Source organism: Harpegnathos saltator, unplaced genomic scaffold, assembly GCF_003227715.2.
Source record: "Harpegnathos saltator strain DR-91 unplaced genomic scaffold, Hsal_v8.6 scaffold170, whole genome shotgun sequence".
Classification (NCBI taxonomy): domain Eukaryota; kingdom Metazoa; phylum Arthropoda; class Insecta; order Hymenoptera; family Formicidae; genus Harpegnathos; species Harpegnathos saltator.
The window spans coordinates 264,143-283,526 of NW_020229951.1; the positions used below are offsets into that span (position 1 = coordinate 264,143).

Consider the following 19,384-nt stretch of genomic DNA (forward strand, 5'->3'; position numbering starts at 1 on the left):
CTCTCTCTCTCTCTCTCCCTTCTCTCTCCCCCCTCTCCCTCTCCCTCTTCTTCTGTTTCTCTCTTTCTTACGTTATCGTATCAACGCTATTTAAAATAGTTTTCGAATAGTTGCCCTTTGGTTCTCTACGTTATAAGTACCTTTACGCGTAAAGTATCTTAACAAACCGAATAACGAGGAATCGGCGACGTCGTCTCGCGGTAACGGTGTTTAGCGGCATCGGAGTACACGTTGTTACGAGCGTTACAATCGCGCGTGTTTCACTTTGGCAAATTCTCGATCTCGAATGATGGGGGGACCATTTTTGTGTCAACGACATCGCGTATCTCTCTACGTAGAATTTAACTATCTAAGCTGGCCACGTGAACACCTATGAGTAAGACTTTTAAATTTAACAATTCATTTTGGCTTCCTTCAATTTATATGTATAAACATTTAATCTAATTGCTGATAATAATTATTTATACTAATTATTATTCTCCGTGATCGTACCTTTTCTTTCCCCCTCTTCCTTTATACAAATGCTCCCGTCGTACGGTTTTGACGTTTAATACTTGTTCGGTCACCCGGCCGAAACCCTCCCCTCCTCTCCTCTCCCCTCCCCTCCCCTCCCCTCCCCCCCTCCCGCCGGGCGTCTGGAGCGATCGTTGATGATCCGCGCAATCGCCATAAAAAATGAATATATATATTATACAACGCACGCATACGTATAAGAGTCTTCGACGATTACGCACGTACCACGCGACGGTACAACGCGATCATTATTTCGCCACCACAGATCATTAACGGTTACGGTGTTTCACGTGTCGAGATCGTGCGCGCGCAACGGTAACTCATCGAAATAAATCAACCCGTTAGATTCACACGCTCACTTTTTTCCTTTCTCCCCTCCCCCTTCTCTCTCTCTCTCTCTCTCTCTCTCTCTCCACACCACTTTCTCTCGTTTTCTTTCTTTCTCTCACGCACGCACGCGCACACACATACACACATACACACACGTATCCTGATCCCGTCATTCGGCAAGACTCTTAGGTGCATTTCGTACGGCGATAACAATCGATAAAACATATTACACGATATGACACTGTGTTACCCTGTATTAAATATACACAGAATACTCTTGCTCTTGAGAAGATCCCATTTTCCGCCTTTCTTCACACGCGGGTCTTCCCCCGCGCGGGTCTCGGTCGAGGTAAATCGTTCGCGATCGCGCGTTTCTTGCACGCGCCTCTATACAAGACGTTTCGCGAAAAGCTTTCGACATACACAGGTAAAACATCTCGATATCCTAAAACGTAATGTCCTTCGGGGTGTGAGCAGTAGGTTCGCATTGATTTCACGACGCGCTTCGTTTCGTTGAGACTTTGGTTGGCTCGTTTAGACGAGTAAGACAGACATATACGCCCATGAAACCTTTGTAAACTCGTCTTTTTTCTCTTTTTTTTTTTTTTTTTCGTCAAAATACCCTGTACGATTTGTATTAATCGAATAGGATCGCGCGGATCTGAGTATTCGCCGAGGAAACGGGAAGCTCCGCCAGCAAGAAAATGGAGAGAAACGCTGCCTCGCCCGATATATTCGCGGATAAAAAAATCCGAGTTATCCGAGGAGGAAGTGTGAAAATTATTGAAATGTTGTTGGTCCACTAATTAGAAAACAATGACTGGTTTATTCGCGTGCGCCGTGAATATTATTTCGCGAGCTCGGGCGGATCTCGCTGTTGACTGAGGATCTCCTTAGAATACCGAGGCTATTTGGGGGCAAGACGGTGAAATATTTCAACGAGAGACATTACACGCGAGGGTTTGAATTCTCAAGCGGCATTATTCTATTTTCGATTATTCTCTCGCGGATCTGGTATACCTTTGATTAGTAAAATAGCAGACGACGGAGGAAACATACGTCAACATTGCTTATCGAGACTCCTCCTCGGAGAGTAAACACTCGCTTTTAGAACCGTTTTCTCTTTTCCTTTATTAATCGATAATTTCCTAAACCTGTGCACAGACGATGCTTAATGCTCACGTTGCACATGACGACGTTGCACGGACAGGTGGTGTACTCTTATTTATATCGAACGCTCACCAAAGAATAACCGATTGGAAAAATTCGTCGAGGTTAGGTTTATTCCGTTTGCCAAAACCCCCCGCGATGACGGTCAAACATCTCGCGACAACTTAATCGACTAACGTGTGCAATAATACGCAACCATGTCGTTAATACCGAATACATTTGTGTCTTTCGTTCGATGTCTATTCTGCCGAAGCACGCGCGTGCGCGTTGCAGACGTATGTTTATAGTAAAACTACGAAAAAATTATATTTGTATAATTTCTCATCGGCTTTACGTAACATCAACATCACCGAGAACATTATTATTCGTAATGGCATCGCGATAATTCATGTACACGTATATAGATCACGTTCGAAAATAAGCGTAATAATAATAATAATAATAATAATAATAATAATAATAATAATAATAATACACAAAAGAACGAGAAGAAAAACAATCGAGCAAGTTTCCATCTGACCAGTTCCACTCGTCCAAACTTGCATCGCATTTGAGGATTCAAGGGACACGTATAGAGTGACTTAAAAACGCGTGCTCAAGACAATCCGTGTCACTAATGAAATTAACACGCTACGCGATCGAATGGCCGTCTAGGAAAATAACGCTTCCATTTTGGTCTTTTTCTACGAGGAAAATGGCCGCGATGCATAGAGCGGGGCCGTGATTTTCTTCTGGATGATCGAAGATAAGGACTGATAAACGCGCTGATATCGGCATACCCACTCGGCGGTCGCGCCATGTGTACATGTGTGTGTGTGTGTGTGTGTGTGTGTGTGTATGTGTATGCGTGCGTGCGTGCGTGCGTGCGTGCGTGCGTGTTGTGTGTGTGTGTGTGTGTGTGTGTGTGTGTGTGTGTGTGTGTGTGTGTGTGTGTGTGTGTGTGTGTGTGTGCGCGCGCGTGTGTGTGTGTGTGTGTGTCGAGTACAGAGAGAAAACAACGAATAATGAACATCTCTCATTAGACTTCTATATATTGCACTAGAACTTCTTCTTCTTCCACTACCTAATAGAATGGCAAATAGGCTATTACTCTCCTAGAAAATACTCTTATCCTCTTACATATGTACAATTTAAAAACCGCTACCGTTTTTTTTCCACTTTTAACTTTAACTACTGCTAGTATTTTCATCTTCTTGGATGTCTCATCCTCCTCACAGGATACTTTCCTGTCGTTGGGCACACATGATCATACTCGCGACACCGTCGATTGCTCGATCGGACTTTCTCGAGACTAAAGATTTTCTCAAGTCAACTAAAGGAAAACTTTTTTATACAAAATATATATATATATATATATATATACACACGTATGTTGAGTCGAGCTGTGCTGTAACGAAACGCAACAACCAATTAACAAGTCGCAAGGTTGATCAAACGAATGGAATGAATCAGATTGAGAAATGGAAGGAATAACCAACATTCGGAGTCATTCGCTTGTTCGGTTCTCTTCGACCTGCCACGCTAGAGAACATGACATGACATTTCCAATGTCAACTTTCCGTCTGGTTGACCCTTCTCTTCCACCTGCCAACCTGGAGAATGGCTTTCCGATGTTAACCGGAATCGAGCGAACTCGTTTTATTCAGATCACGGATCCTGGGATGCACTTTTTCACTCAAAGATAATTGCTTGCCGAAATGTCAAGCGCGTCGCGTATCTCAAGCGAAGCATTGCAACGTTAATTATCAATTATCCTGTTATTCCCGTGATACACGCAATCTGCGCTTCAGAGTTTGCCCGCTCGAGAATTTATATTATAGACAAGAAATTGCGAATTTGTTTTTAAAATTGCAGGACCGCGCGCGTTGTAACAAATCGCCATCATGTGTAGCCAACTCTGGAGAATATCGCTGAGCGTTGTATGCGGTAATTGCGACTTCTTCGTCCAAGTCGCCGTTGCGCCTTACCTTACTTCTGCCAGGAGGATGTCGATCTCGCGCTCGGAGAATTTCGTTGTCGTTGTCAGAGGACAGCGCGCAATACGACGGATTCGTCGGCGAACAGAAAGAGATAGACACGTGTATGGCTAGATGTTAGACCTCGGACCTTAATCCACGCGCTCTGCCGAGAAACGGAACCGGAAAACTCAGGACTCTCCTCCTCCTCCTCCTCCTCCTCCTCCTTCTCCTCCTCCTCCTCCTCCTCCTCCTCCTCCTCCTCCTCCTCCTCCTCCTCCACCTCCTCCTCCCTACTCCGCCTACTCGTGCGTGCGCGTCGCACGATGAAACCGCGCTGTTCCCGCGCTGGAGCGCTGGAACGCCGCCGGATCAGCCGCGAGCGGAAATCGAGCGTCAACCGAATCGTCCCTGATGTCGGATCGATAAGGAGATATTAGCCGTATCGGGTATATGAAAGCGGGATGTACCGAGGCGAAGAGACGCGCACCTCTCGCGATTCTCGTCACGTCGTTTGCCTCCCTTGTTTCTTTTTCCTCCCCCCGTTCACCCATTTTACGAAAATAGTCCGCGGGCGCATGGCGGATGCGCGGACGATCATAGAAAATACGAACAGAGTTTAATTAATTCGTTTACTATGTACTACGGTATTGCTTCAATATGATATGGTACAGTCTTTTCACTGATTGTCCAATATCACTACGTAAAACATTTTTCTTAGCTCTGTTAGTTTGTTCCTCTCCCTCTCCCTCCCTCTCTCTCTCTCTCTCTCTCTGCTTAAATTTTCGTATTCAGACACACACACGCACAAACACACACACTCTCTCTCTCTCTCTCTCTCTCGTTCTCTCAATCTCTTTCATCCTCTTTCTCTCGTTTAATTTCTCTCTCTCTCTCTCTCTCTCTCACTCTCATTTTTCCTAAAAACCTCATCTCCCTCCTGGTCCTTCCTCGCACACGCATCACATTCGCTCGTTCACACTCGCGCTCTCGTTCTCTTCACTGTTTACACTGCACTGAGCGTCTTTATTAGGATTAATATCACTTTTTCTTCGGCGCGACGTATCCGCGCGTCGTCTTTATAACAATACGTACTTTATATTTTATGTTTCGAGTTGTACTTTTCAAGACGCGTCGGCAATCCTCGCTCTCCTCGGCGTTCATCCATCACGGCGAACACCCGTGATGGTGACGACCGAACAGTCTCTTTCTCTCTCTCTCTCTCTCTCTCTCTCTCTCTCTCTCTCTCTCTCTCTCTCTCGCTCTCTCTCTCTCTCTCTCTCTCTCTTTTTCTCTCCCCCTCCCTCCCTCCCTCCCTCCCTCCTTCCTTCTCTCTTTCCTCCCTTTCTCTCACCCCTCGTTTCTTCCGTCGGGGGAGTCCCCTGACGATCGATCGTGCCTTCGATGATTATTGCCAAGTAAATTATTGCGGTGATGACTCGGGGGTGGTTTACGAGCGTTTCCGATGCGTTACTTCGCGACGAGCGGAGCTATTGTCGATGCGTGATCGCTTAGAACGTCATCGACGAAGATGGAAAGTTGCCAACGATGCGACAATATTGTTGGGAGAGGTACGGCTGGCCTGTATATTTCAACTTGTCGGTGAAAGTTCGTCAGCCGTGTGTGACGGGCCGGCTCCTGCAATTATGATAATCGCGCAAATCGCCGCTGCGATTGCACTTGTCGGGGGAAAGGAAGAAAGCGAAACACGCATCAACGTCGACGGGCTCTCGCGGGCAAGAGTCGAATTTTCGTACTCCCGTAGGATTTGCAAGCGTTTGCCAACAAAGGAATACGATATGCGCCATCAGTATTGTGGATTTATACATTTGCACGACGGGCGAGCAGAGCGGATTTCGCATATTCGGGCGCGCGAGAAATATGATCGTGAAATCGGCGCCAAACGGCGATCTCGACCGTGGATGTTATACGGCGTGGGGTCGAAGAGCGAATGGCATCGTAAACTGTTTTATCGCGATCGTTGGCGGTGGCGGCGGTTTCTCGATCTCGTAGTTTTTACGGACTGCTGGCTCCCCGAAAAAGCCCATCTCCCGAAGGCTCGCGGCAAAATATCGCACGGCCGCGGCAAGCATTGTGGCGCGTGCACTTGAATTCAAGTTCGAGTCCGAGTCTTGCCGTTCAATTAGAGCAAAGGAGAGAGAAGACGCGCGCGCGCGCGCGCGTGCGCGTCGTGAAAACTTTAGCGCGTAGTCTACGCGGCGGCAGCAGTTTTGTGCGTTTTCCCTTCCCTTCTTGCTGCTCGCTTTCTTTTCCGCTTTCCTCCCTTCCCCTCGAAATCGCAGCAATATCGCATGCCGAATAATGGCGGGAAACGCGCCGTGAATCGGATAGCTCTCATAATGCTGTTATGCAACGCGAATCCATCGCTACAATGTTTCCTGCTAATGCAAATGAAAAAGTACGAAGAAAGCGCTGACACGTTCTCCCAACGCATCTCTCCATTATCCAAAAATCATACCGCTGAAAGCGTCATGCATTATTGCAGCGACCAGTGTTTTTTCCCGGTGATTTGCACCTTGTTTTTTTATTACGGACCAAAGTTGTTTTCGCGCGTCCGTCCGTTCGTTCGTTCGTTCGTTCGTTCGTTCGTTCGTTCGTTCGTTCGTTCGTTCGTTCACCCGTCTATATGTCTATACGGCCGCAGCTCGAAATCGTTCGTCGGACGATCGTGAAAGCTCAAAGTCACACGAGAGAGATGCGCCGCGTGTCGCGCGCGGCAAAATCGGTCGGACATCCGTGCTGCTTTCCTTCCGCGTGGCAGCCTGTGTGAAGAGGTGAAAAAAGTCACAGTCGTCTCGGCAACTTCCATCCCCATCGCGGATGACAGCGGAATCGCGTGGACGCGTCGCGACAATAACGCGCCAGCTCGGCCAGCTCGCTGACGTAAACGCTGACGCGTTGCATCAGCGTTGCCTTGTATTGCTGCACTCCCTCAACATCGCAACGAGAGGTAATGGCGCACAGAGAAAAAAGAGCGAGAGAGCGAGAGAGAGCGAGAGAGCGAGAGAGAGAGAGAGAGAGCGAGAGAGAGAGCGAGAGAGAGAGAGAGAGAGATAGATAGAGAGAGATAGAGAGAGAGAGAGAGAGAGAGAGAGAGAGAGAGAGAGAGAGAGAGAGAGAGAGAGAGAGAGAGAGAGAGAGAATCGCTCGGCCGACGAGTCAAGAATAGCTCCCTGCAACCGGTGTGATTCCGGAGAGTATGCGCTTCGCGCATAATGAAACACGCGCAGCGATAACAGGCGATTGATGATCACTCTCTCAGCCTGTGACAGTCCGACTGTTGTGTACCGATTAGTCTGCCCTCGAGTGTCGAGCCGAGTGTCGCATCAACGGCCACGATAGAGAACCCCGCACGAAGTGGGATAATCAAGCGATGACGAACGGAATGCGAATTCCTCTTCACCGCGTGAAATCAGCCACGACGGCGACGTCGAAGGAAGCCCCCAGCAACCTCCTTAGCGCGCGCGGACTCTTCACGGCCATCCCTGGAATTCGGCCAAGGGTTCGGGTTTAGGCTCGAGACTGGGCAGCTGGTACGGTCAGTTCTGCTGTCACAAGCCACCCTCGGGTCAATGTTGAGCCGCGAACTTCATGCGCTTCTGCTTCTGCCGCTGGTTGCAGAACCAGACCCTCACGACGTTCTTCTTGAGATCCAGCTTCTCGGCGATCGCGGCGATCTTCTCGCCCGAGGGCCGCGGCTGCACCGCGAAGTACGCCTCTAACGAGCGCTTCTCGGGCGCGGCGATGCTCGTCCGTTTCCGCTTCTTCTCGCCGGCCGGCAACACCGACGGCGCGTCGGGGTCGCGTCGTTTGTTCTTCGCCTGGGCCTCCGCCTCCTCCAGCCACGCTTGCAGGATCGGCTTGAGCGCGATCATGTTGTTGTGCGAGAGGGTGAGCGACTCGAAGCGGCATATGGTCGACTGCGAGAGCGCGCCTACGCCGGGTAGCTTGAGGTTGGCGAGCGCCTTGCCGACGTCGGCCTGGGTGACGCCGAGCTTGATGCGTCGCTGCTTGAACCGCTCGGCGAAGGCTTCCAATTCCCGCGGATCGGTGTCCGCGTCCGGGTGGAGGCCCGCCGCGGCTGCGGCCGCGGCCGCGGCCGCCATCGCCGGGTGATGATGCGCCGGATGAGGCACGCTGCCACCACCGCTGCCGAGATTGCCGTGGTGATGGTGGTGGCTCATCATGCCGTTCATCCCGCCGTAGACCGAGGGCCCGTGGATGCCCGTGTGGTGCCCGGGCCCGCCGCCTGTGCTCTCGGACATCGGCGTCAGGGTCGTCATCGAGTTGGCTGGGTCCAGCATGTCGAGGCTCTCCATCCCCGGGTGGCCCATCTGCAACACGCGACGGGGGAACTCTCAATTCGTGCGATTGCGTCGCTCGGATCTTCCGCGCGAGAAATCTCTCTCGATGACGATCGTGATCAGTGAGAAACGAGGGGGAGGGGGGTAATCCAAAGAAATTCCATTCGTACGCGGAGCTGCAATAATGAAGTAAGTAAATGCACGGAATAAGATGAAAAACGCGAATATATATATATATATATATATATATATATATCAATATATATATATATACACGAAGGCTGGAGAGACGCGCATCGTCGTATTGCCGAGTTTGCGGAAATGCATTTTGACGAAGCACCAGCGCGGCGTGGGGAAGGCATGAATGAAGGGGATAAAAAGTAAAGTCGGGTCGAGTGCGGCGGAAAAAGCAGGAAATATGTACAAGCTAACACGCATAATTATGCAGCACGTGCCGCGGCCGTCGTCACGAATGCAGAACGCACTTGCAGAGCACAACTCTGCGCAAATTATTTATGAACTTCTTTCATATTTTTCCACGCTTAAAGTGCCGTTACATAGATGGTGGTATGCTGCTAACTCGCTTTCCTAAGACCGATATCGGCCGTCGCGTCTGCTGATACGAAACCAAAAAGAGACAGAGGACAGCGGAGGCAAAGGAAGAAAAAGAGAGAAAGAGAGAGAGAGAGAGAGAGAGAGTCGCGAGACAAAAAGCGCAAATCACAGGTAGATACAAGTAAACACAAACGATAATTTCTTCTATTAATAGGGAAATGTATAAAATCGCGATTAGCGATCGCGATTAACGATCGCGGTACGAGAGACACTTGAGAAAAAAGGTCGGCTCGTGTGCAATTTACGATAAGTACTATGTATACAAGTACTAAGTAATAAGTATAATGATATAGTGACTAAATTATAGTCCGAAATATCATATTTATAGTAAGTGTTACCATGATATCGGTAATAATTATACGATATTACGAGGCATGGTATAACCAACCATGTAATATTTTTACTAAGAATTATAGTAAGTTAAACTAAAATTATTGTATGGATACAAATCCATAAAATCCATAAAATGGTAGGTAAAATAACTCTTTTATATAGTCATTAGTATTACCAGAATATTTGCTAAATGATGACAGATGTAACTATATGAATATTAAATCTCGCTATATTTGTGAATGAGAAATTACCATATATGTGTAAAATGTAAAAGTAACTAAACAATTATTTCAGACAATCATTGACTATTTATATTTATGTTTATTCTACTATATTTTGCAGATTCCACAAACTATAAAAATATGGTTGACGCCAAAATCAACTATAAAATATAGTGAGATTATAATTAATTCAACTATATTTTTCTATCAGTGTATCATTGAGCTCCAGCCGCGAAATCCTAATCCCCGCTACATAATTTATTAATTGCGTGTCCTCCGATACTCAACCACGTACATAGTATCAACCAGCATCACACACACACACACACATACGCGCGCGCGCGTGCGTTTACGCACGCACTGTACGACCTTGTTTGCACACATAGAATCATTCGGTCTCTCGAGAGTATACCGAGTTAACTAGATAGCATGGTTTTCGACCGTGGTTGCTCTGGGACGGGACATGTAATTGGAATTAGTTCGCCAGCGCGTTTAAGAAACAAATTGTTCTTTACACGCATACGAGATACGCGACGGATAACCGAGAGCTGCAGCTCGGCGCCTCTTCCCTCCGAGTTACGCGCGTCAAACCAAATCAAATCGAAAGAGAACATTTTTGCCAAATATCTTCACCGGCCATTTCTCAGCCAAGAATCAGTTTTCCCCGCGTCATTTCCAATGTCCCCCGCCTCCCCCCTCCCCTCCCCGCTCATTCCTGCTCACACCCCTTGTATCGATCGAAATGTAGAATAGACGTATAACAGAATCCGCGTGATAGCGAGGTCTGAAATCGCTATAAAAATCTTGGCTGAAAATATATCTATCTACTCCGCGTGGCCCCTCATCCCCCCCTGCCCGTCCCAACCTGCTCCCTCCCAAGCGCCCTCCGCCCGCTACACACGCACACACACGCACACACACAACCCGGCCATTATCTCACGTACATATGTAAACGCTCGTACGACCTCGCGAGCGGCAGCGGCTTATACACGTATACGCCTAGGCAACACGCGCATCATCTATTCTCATGAGAATAGCAGTATAGTGAGCTAACTGGATGGCACGGTTTCGGTCGGCGGTGGTGGTGCTCTGGGATAGCACAGTTACATCAGAAATGCAGGGGGTGGTACGCGGGGTGCGCCAGCGGCACGACGGGCAGCGTGGAAAAGGCAGAAGGTGGAGGCTGTCGGGAGCACCGCCAGCAAATATACAGCGAACGGGGGACTCGCCCAGGGGCGTACGAGGTAGGGCCCCAGAGACCCGCGCAATATTTCATCATTACGCTGACACGATGGTAGGGTTAGCCGGCGCTTCTGTGTTTTGCTCTTTCTCCTTGCTCTATTGCCCACCTCACCCTCTAATTTTTCTTTCTTTCCTCCTAGCTCAGCGCGCTGCTCGCCCGGCCCGGACTCGCGTGCACGCGCGCGCCCGCGTTGATGCCGTTTCTATCTTGCCGTGTTTCGTCCTCTCTCGCCTCCTCCCCCTCTCCTCCCCTTATCTTTCTCTCTTGATATAGATGCGGGCGTCGAAAAACTGTACTATTTTCGTCGTTCCGCATCTCTCTTCTGCTCCCCCTAGCTCCCTCCTCGCGGGTTCTCCATTTCACGTGGCTTCGCACGCACGTTCGCGTCCCCCCTTCGCGAAGGTCTGCACCTTCGAGGTATTTATTAAAGCCGTTACACGTATACACAGCCCAGCCGGCGATTTTATCGAATTCGTCAGCCGCGCTACCGCGTATCGTATATAAAAACAGACTTTATGGGACACTTAGTGTATGACCATCTGTGCGTGCGTGGGTGAAGAAACGGGCGGGCGGGCCGGGTTAAATTATACGCGCAGTCTTTTTTCCAAAGTTCTCCGAGTCTCCCGGGTACACCCGCCCGACATTCGCACAGTTTCCTTTTCTTCCCTTCTCTTTTTACATATTCCTCTCCGATACGAACGAGATGGAGGAAATGTCAAAGGAGGAGGACTCGCGTCATCGCGTCATTGCTGACGTGCGAATTCGTGAGCGCCCGTGGCTTCTCGTATCTCTCGCGTTAACGTTTGCACATGTCCTCCCGAGCGCGCGCGGGGAATCACGGGGAACGATTTATGACGGTAAAATCATGCACGCAAATCCGCGGCTAACCGGCGCACGAGAAGTTAAACAAAACCCGCGACGCACCCTCGCCGCAGAGAGAAGGAGAGAGAGAGAGAGAGACGCGGGCGGGCGCCGGCACCCTTAGAATTCATTGCGCTCCATCGGGAGCGTTACAAGCAGTCGCGACACGGAGATAATATACGAGCGACGCCCCTACATTTGAGAAGATCATTCCGGGTCGATGCGCATTGGTTACCACCCCCGGCCGACGGCGGTGACGGCGACGGCGGCGGCCGTTCTCTCTCGCCCTCGTCGTACTCCATTCATCGGCATCAGATTGCTCAGATTAGCATAAGGCGCGACCGGCAACAAATTGAAATGCAATTCGCGCGGAATCGTACGAGCACGCTCGCGCCCGCCCCGCGCTTCCTAAGCGGCGTGTAATCACGCGAAATTGCCGGACCGTTATCGCTCTCGGCGAGCGCGACGGCGGTTATAAATATAATGCGGCTTATTAACGATTGAAACGCGGAGGAAATTAAAATCGTTGCCCGCATTGTTCGCGATATTAACAAATAAACTGCGTAAATTAAATTTTTCAATCCGCCGATTAAATATGAATCCCAATTAATTGCCCCGTGTAATTAATTATTGCTAACGATTTTAACTGACTGTTGGATTCGTTGCGTTTTATGGATGCACCATCACCGTTGCGCCCGGGGTTTACGAAACTGCGCCAGCGAACTGCCGCTTTCTCCCTCTCCCTCTCCCCCTTCCTCTCTCTCTCTCTCTCTCTCGCTCTCTCTCTCGCTCTCTCTCGCTCTCTCTCTCTCGCTCTCTCTCCGTCCTCTGCCGCGCTTTGTTATAATAATTGTTCTACGTGCGAGCAATCTCTATCATTGACGATTTATTAGGCTCCGTTGATAGGCATTAAATGTCAGACTGCAGTTATCGTATCCGAAAAGAAAGAAAGAAAGAAGAGAAGAAGAAGGAGAAGAAAAGGGAAGGAACATAAAGGAAAGAATTTTGCTGCACCGCTGCACATTAACGGTGCACTTTTCCATTCCATTCTGGCCAATCTAAAATGTAATTGATGTGTAACGTTATTGCGGTATTTAGCAGTTTCCTTTTAGCACCGCGCGCAATTTGTTCGACAGACACGCGCGCGAGCAAGAGCCAATTATCCCGATGATGAATGTTCGCTGTATCGGCCCGTATCGGCGGCGAGAGCTCCCCGGGCTCTTCGGTAAAATTATTATTCTTCAATCGAGATTGTTTTCGAGCGGAGAATAGAGTAAGCTCTCGGCCAACGGCGCTTTAATATTCCCGCGAATTACGCGGGCCACGCGGACGCGCGCCCGCGTAACACGGAGATATAACGGAGGAGATAACAGGGAATGTGTTATACGCTGTCGAGAACTGAGCGAAAATTCATTTCCTCCTCTGGACGCGGCGCCGGGGATTCGTCGGGGAAAAGCGTCCGCAGAAGCCGGCGCGCGTCTCCGAACGCGAGCAATCATCCGTATGAATAATATTTTAATGACCACCACGAGGGCGCGCGAGAGACTGCGCGAGAGAAAAATCGCGGAAATAGGCCGCGCCTCCTTCGATTGTGGCCTCGCGGAGAGACCTCAATCGTCAAAGGGCTCTCCCATCGGCCTGCGCGAGCACCACCTCCCTACGTACGTATACGCTCCCGTATGATACAACAACGCGTTACGAATAGCACACATAATACGTCGCATAGAATAGAGGAATAATATATATATATATATATCATAAATGCGGACTCACAAGGAGATGTGATTGTACCTGATGATGTGGCCGGTTATTTGGGTGGGGGGTAGGCATGTGCGGGCCGTGATGGTACACAGACACGGGGTCGTGCTTGAGTGGCATCGGCGTCCCGGAATTATGCTTCAGGTCCGCTGCCAAAGCCTCCGCTCTTTGCAATAAGCCATCTTGCAAACCACTGTTCAAACCGCCAAACAGATCACCCTGAAACACGAAATGCATCGTGTCCGTCATTCATCGGGAAATTACACTACGTCTCGCTACGTGGCATGCAAAGTTTCGATGTTTGTATGTGTGTGTGTGTGTGTGTGTGTGTATCGTCGTTGTTCCTTGCATTGTTTGCTTCGCTCTGGTGCTCTCGATAAAGCTCGGGAGTTTATGTTCGCGAGAAATCGAGGAGCGAAATTTATGCGAGATAAAGGACAAATTACACACACACACACGCGCGCGCGCGCACATATACACGACGTCACTCTCGTCGGGTACGTAAATTGCGTTTCTTCGTACGATGATACAAGCGCGAGTATGTTTGGCTATAACTCGTTATTTACTACGCTCGAGTTCTCTTATTGAATTTAAATTCAATCCGTTCGGCGGATTGTCTGGGCAACAGCCAGTCTGTGTGCTGAACGGCAACATGGCTGTGGCGCGATCGATATTCCGAAAATAGTTTTGTTATCCGTGACTCGGATTGCTGTTTTGCCGCTTGTTCAGGCTTCGGCAAAAATTCTGTCGCTCGAGTCGCGCGTCCCGCGCGCGCGCGCGCGCTCCCACACGGGGATTCCCATTGTCTGATTGCGTAAATCTAATTAGACGCGCGCGCGTTTAACCGAGCGTCTCGACAAGCGACGCTAACTAAACGGCCGATATTTCACTAGACACACTTTACATCCCTCGCCTTCCAACGCGTGTCCTGATATAAAGCGCGTCATCGTCGACGCTCTCTCGTGACGTGCCCCAGACTGTCTCGTAAAGTATTCACACACGCACGCACGCACGCACGCACGCACGCACATACACACGTGCGTACGCGCGCTTTTCTTTTTTCACACCCATTTGTCGTCTATTTCCGCGCGCTCGCGCGCGAGCTATGCTGTCGCTGAATCGCCCGCGATCCTTCTCTCACATCACGCGCCTGCATATGATAATTCCGCGGCGCGGCGCGCCAACAACGGCAACAGAGCGGCGTGTAATGGGAAAAATGGCGATATTCTCGCGAACGCGCGACATTAAGTTACGATCCCACCGCGCTGCCGGTAACGTCATTATATCAGCCCGTACACACACACGCACACACACACACACACACGCACACACACACACACACACGCACGCACGCACACACACGCCCGCGCGCCCCATGATGTACGGTAATCAAATTCATCCGTTACACGTTAACTGGAATCGATCCGAAGGATGGATACTTGACCGGGTGCCCCCGGGGGACGTTGGACAGAATACATTCGTCAGTATCGTCCGCGGCGGCGGCGGCGGCGGCGGCGGCGGCGACGGCGGCGGCGGCTGCGAAGCCGGACCCGGGGCGGCCGGGGGGGATCGTCCCGATTCCCTTCCGTGTGTTTGGCGAGATACAGTCCCCTCGGCAAAGTCAACATTTAATGGTAACGAAAATAGCTTAAACTACGGCGCTACGGCGAAATTTATGAGAGCAGCGCGGAACGAGTAGTAACGAGAGGGGCGGGTGTGATTTCATTTCATGGCGCGTTATGTGCGACACACAGAGGGAGGGTTGACCAAAATTTCCTTTTTACGTGTCCGCACCTACCCTCGCGCGCGCAGGCTGGGACTCTCGTTCTCGTATGTCGCGTTGTGCTCGATTATCAGTTCTTTCTCTCCTGCCCTTGCTTTCTGTTTCTTTCTCTGTTCCTCTCTTTCTTTTTTTTTGTACCTTGCTTCTCTCTCTCTCTCTCTCTCTCTCTTGTTTTTATTTATTTCCCGTTTGCCGAGCAACTCGACTGTCGGGGCGACGGCAGCAGCATGAGCCGCGCGTCGCCACGGTGATAATTAGAACGATATGAAAATATCGTTAGTTTGGCCGCTGCGAGTAAAGCTAAGAGTGATTCACTGGCCACTTATTTCATTATGACCTGTAATGTCCGCATCGCCCGATCAATGTTTCATGCGGAAACCACCGGCGTGTTCCAGCGCTTCGATTATTTATGAACTCCTCGTGTCTTCGTCGCCGGCCACGACGTAGCCTACGGCTGTCCGTAGGTTGCTGAACCGCCGTTATTTCTTTCTGATACCGAAATTTCCCTTCCGCGCGGTCGCGCGTTTCGCCGCTTTTCACGGCACGGCGCGGCGCGGCTCGGGTGGTAGTCGGTCCGCCGTTTCGGTGCTGACGAACGACGTGCTATCGGAATGTCACACGGTATCCCGGGCGTTAAATCACGTTATCGAATCTGCAGCGCGTCAAAGAAAATTTCGCTGCTGTGTGACGTTGCGCGTCAGTCGGCGAATTTGTCGTCGGACGAGTCGGCAAGAAAATGGAGAGAGCAATTATACACTGGCTCGGATCGGCGCGAAGCGACACTTTCTCGCGACTACTTTCGCGAGCGCGCTGCTGCGTCTCGCCTGATTTAGCGATTTGCGATATTTTTCTCTCTTATTTTGTTTGTAAATCGAGCTCGGTCGCAAATGCATACGTTGTCCGGCGCGAAACATGCGCGATGTGTCTCGTCATTAAATATTCATGAGTTTAGTCGATTAAATCGTCTTCGCCGACAATTCTCCTCTTTTCCGATACTTGGAGAGAGGGTGAGAGAGAGAGAGAGAGAGAGAGAGAGAGATACAGTGACATGTACTTACATAGCTGTGCGTGCTACAAAAGAAATGAATAACCTCTACAGTCAACGCCGTCGGTATAGCATATACGTAAGAAACGAGACGGACTATAAGTGACTTCGATGGTCATCTGTCTTGATATTCTCATGAATAATATAAAGTGTGCCCCAAAAGCAGCAGATGTTCTCTTTTCGCTGCAGATTTCAAAACGACATAATTCCCCCGTGTCACGCCGTTTGCACGCTTCTCACGTGTGATTTGGACATAATCGCGAAAATTGCGGCGAAAAATCGAACGCGATCCGTGAAAGGTAGAAGGTGAGGACTTGTGAGACTGGGTCTAATCAAATAAATCGACTTAATTGATCGCGCGTCGTAACCATATGTCTGTGCACACAGCGCGTTTGCCTGCGTACGTGTGTACGTGAAGTGCGAGTGAGATAACTCTCACACTCCCACGTGGAAATATTGATGCGAAGTGGTAGCTGCTGCCCTCGCGGTAACTTGCCAGCCAACGACGACGTTTTTCACGCAGACGTGTTGCTTAATCGAAGCATTAGCAGACCGATAAATCACAGTTCACGGCTAAGGGGCAATGTACGATGGACCCTCTTTTAGCGTAATACTGGCCCGCTAGTCACTCGATCTTCATGCGTACGAGGCGGTCGCGCAGACAGTCAAAGTTGCTCGTAGTCGTGTGCGCGTTTGCACGAGGAAGAGAAAGAGAGAAAGAGAGAAAGAGAGAATCGATAAAATATATCTCTCGCATTATCGCTTTCTTTATCTCCATCAACGAGGAGAGCCGGCCACCGCGCCGTTTCCCGGCTGGTGGTGTTCCGTCCGAATGAACAGGAGGCTGCTTGAAGTATATTGTTTGCTCAACCGGGGCTCGTGTAAATCAGCGAACCGAAAATGATAATTATATTCATAATGTCGACTGCCACAATTATCTACTTGCGCTAATCGAATTGACTCGAAGAAATTGGAGGGAGGGAGGGAGGAGAGATATCGGATAGGAATTTATCATATCCCGATTAATTAGTAATTTTCTTCGCCATCGCGTACACCCGCGCGCGCGCACGCCAACTGTGTATGTTTAATTTAATACGTGATATACTATGAAGGAGGCTTAATGGAGTTAGCGGGGGAGATACGGATTGCTCTTGTTAGCCACATAGTTAACACCTCGTGCCGTTGTTTAGCAAAGTTTCTTCCCCTTCGCGCGATTCTCCACGTCGTCGCGGTTAATAGAGTCATTTTTCGAGGCGGCCAACCCCAGTGGACTAAATACGTCTTCCTTGCGGAGCCGCCGCGCCGGGCGCTCTGTAGTGGTGTATCATAAGGATTAGCCAATTACAATTGAATTACCGGGCCCCGCGCCCGCACTGCCGGTCCTTCCGTGTAATTTATCCGCGAGCGGCCCGGGGCGCGCAACATCACTTGAATTGAATGATTAACCAGGCTCGATAACAAGGTGACCTGAATCATGCACGGCGGGGGGATGTCGCACGCGCGCGCATCAGCAGCTTTTAAGATTTAAAAAAGGCCGACGCGGCGCGAGATTGTGTGAAAGCGCGCGCGCGCGCGCGCGGGGCGGGAGAGGCGAAGGCAGCAGCAGCAGCTGTCTGGCCGAATTTCAATCGCCGAAACGGCAACATGCAACAAGCCGATTCTGTCGCGCGCATGCCACGCGCGGCCTGAATCATTCAGTCGCATCAGATGTTACGAAATTATTCGTTTATCCAGACATAATCTCGCCGGCGGAAAATCACTCTCGCGGAAAAGCAATTCCTCTGATCGATTTCGTCCGCGGCGCAGACGAATGCAAAATTAGATGTCCGGGCGGGCGGGCGGAGAGGAGGGCAGGGGAGGGTAGGGAGTGGGGAGGGGGGGGCATCAATACACGGATAATACACAGAAGCCGGTCGGTGAGCGTGTGCACAAAATCAATTAACGATCAAAGCCCAGTCGCGGCGTCGTCTGAGTCCGCGGCGGTTGGCCCGCTGCTATCCGCGAGATATCGGATCGATAACGCCGCCAAGTAGCGTCCGCGTCGCGCGTCGATAAGACACGAATAGCATAGCATCAATACTAAGAGCGCGCTCGCTCGCGTCGATAGCGAATGACGAGGGGGTCCTCCTCCTCCTCCTCCGAGGAGGAGGAGGAGGAGGAAGAGGAGGAGGAGAAGGAGGAGCGAAAAAAAGGGCAAAGGACAAGAGGCAAGAAATAATTAATCCCGCCACTGCGCGGCCTATGCGCGGATCTAATACGTATACCGGCTACGTGTATGAAATTAATTAGCAATCAGGTCGTGGCTTATACTCCGGTCTGAATGCGGACTGGCGGCGCCTGGACCGCGTCGGCTATCGGATATCGCAAATTGGGACAATTACGTTATTTCCGTCCGATAACCTACATCACGGAGTAGTCTGACGTATGAATAAGTAAATTCTTCCAGAAAATCTGACGTCTGACACGAAAACGAGGAGACTGTTCAAATTATCACTTGCATGGCGGAGTACCTACTGTCTAGAGTAAAGAACATTATTCGCGGTTCTCGTTGTAGGGCCATCAAATTCAGTTTCACTCGCTGGCGCAGACGCGACTCGACCCCGCCGCCGCCGCATCGCGCACCGCCGCCGCCGCCGCCGCCGCCGCCGCCGCCGCCGCCGCCACCGCCGCCGCCGTCGCCGGAGCCAGGTATCATCGATTTATAATAGCGCTGTTACGCTCCGCTCCCTTAACGGCGTTAATATTAAACGTTGCTATTGTCGCTAATACTATTATATTAGCGTCTTTTTATGCGGCCTGTCGCCGCATCGCGCATCGCCGCCGCCGCCGCCGCCGCCTCCGCCGCCTCCGCCGTTGCCACGTATTATCCCTCGCGCATTATTGTTGTTAAATCTGAATTATCGATTTCCGTTTCCGCTATTCGGTCGTGCTTGCGGTTCCGTTATATTAGCGTCGCCATGTCGCATTGTGTTTCGGTATTATCTATTATTATTATTATTGCAGTTGTCGTCGTCGTCGTCGTCGTTGTTGTTGCTGCTATTATGCGCTCTTCTACGCGCACCCGTTATCGTCGACGTTCTTTGGACGTCACGACGTTTTCCTCGCCTTTCGCGTTGTTGCTCTTCTTCCTTTCTCCTCCTTCTCGTCCTTTTCGCGCAAATTCGACTCGCACGGGTCGTTTCGTGCGCGTATCGTGCGGGCGCAAGTGGAAAAACTGTCAGTGTCGCACGGC

At 50.3% G+C, this 19,384-nt stretch overlaps 1 protein-coding gene across 1 annotated transcript in view; it reads right to left on the minus strand.

The window, feature by feature from the left end:
• Positions 1 to 7,111: 7,111 nt before the first annotated feature.
• Positions 7,112 to 19,384, minus strand: part of acj6 (abnormal chemosensory protein 6) — a 46,150-nt gene continuing 33,877 nt past the window's right edge. The window contains exons 3-4 of the mRNA XM_025297130.1: positions 13,340 to 13,543; positions 7,112 to 8,323 (exon numbers count right to left, since the gene is read on the minus strand). Of these exons, the coding sequence (XP_025152915.1) occupies positions 7,559 to 8,323; positions 13,340 to 13,543 (969 nt within the window). The 3' untranslated portion in view covers positions 7,112 to 7,558. The remainder of the gene's footprint in view (positions 8,324 to 13,339; positions 13,544 to 19,384) is intronic.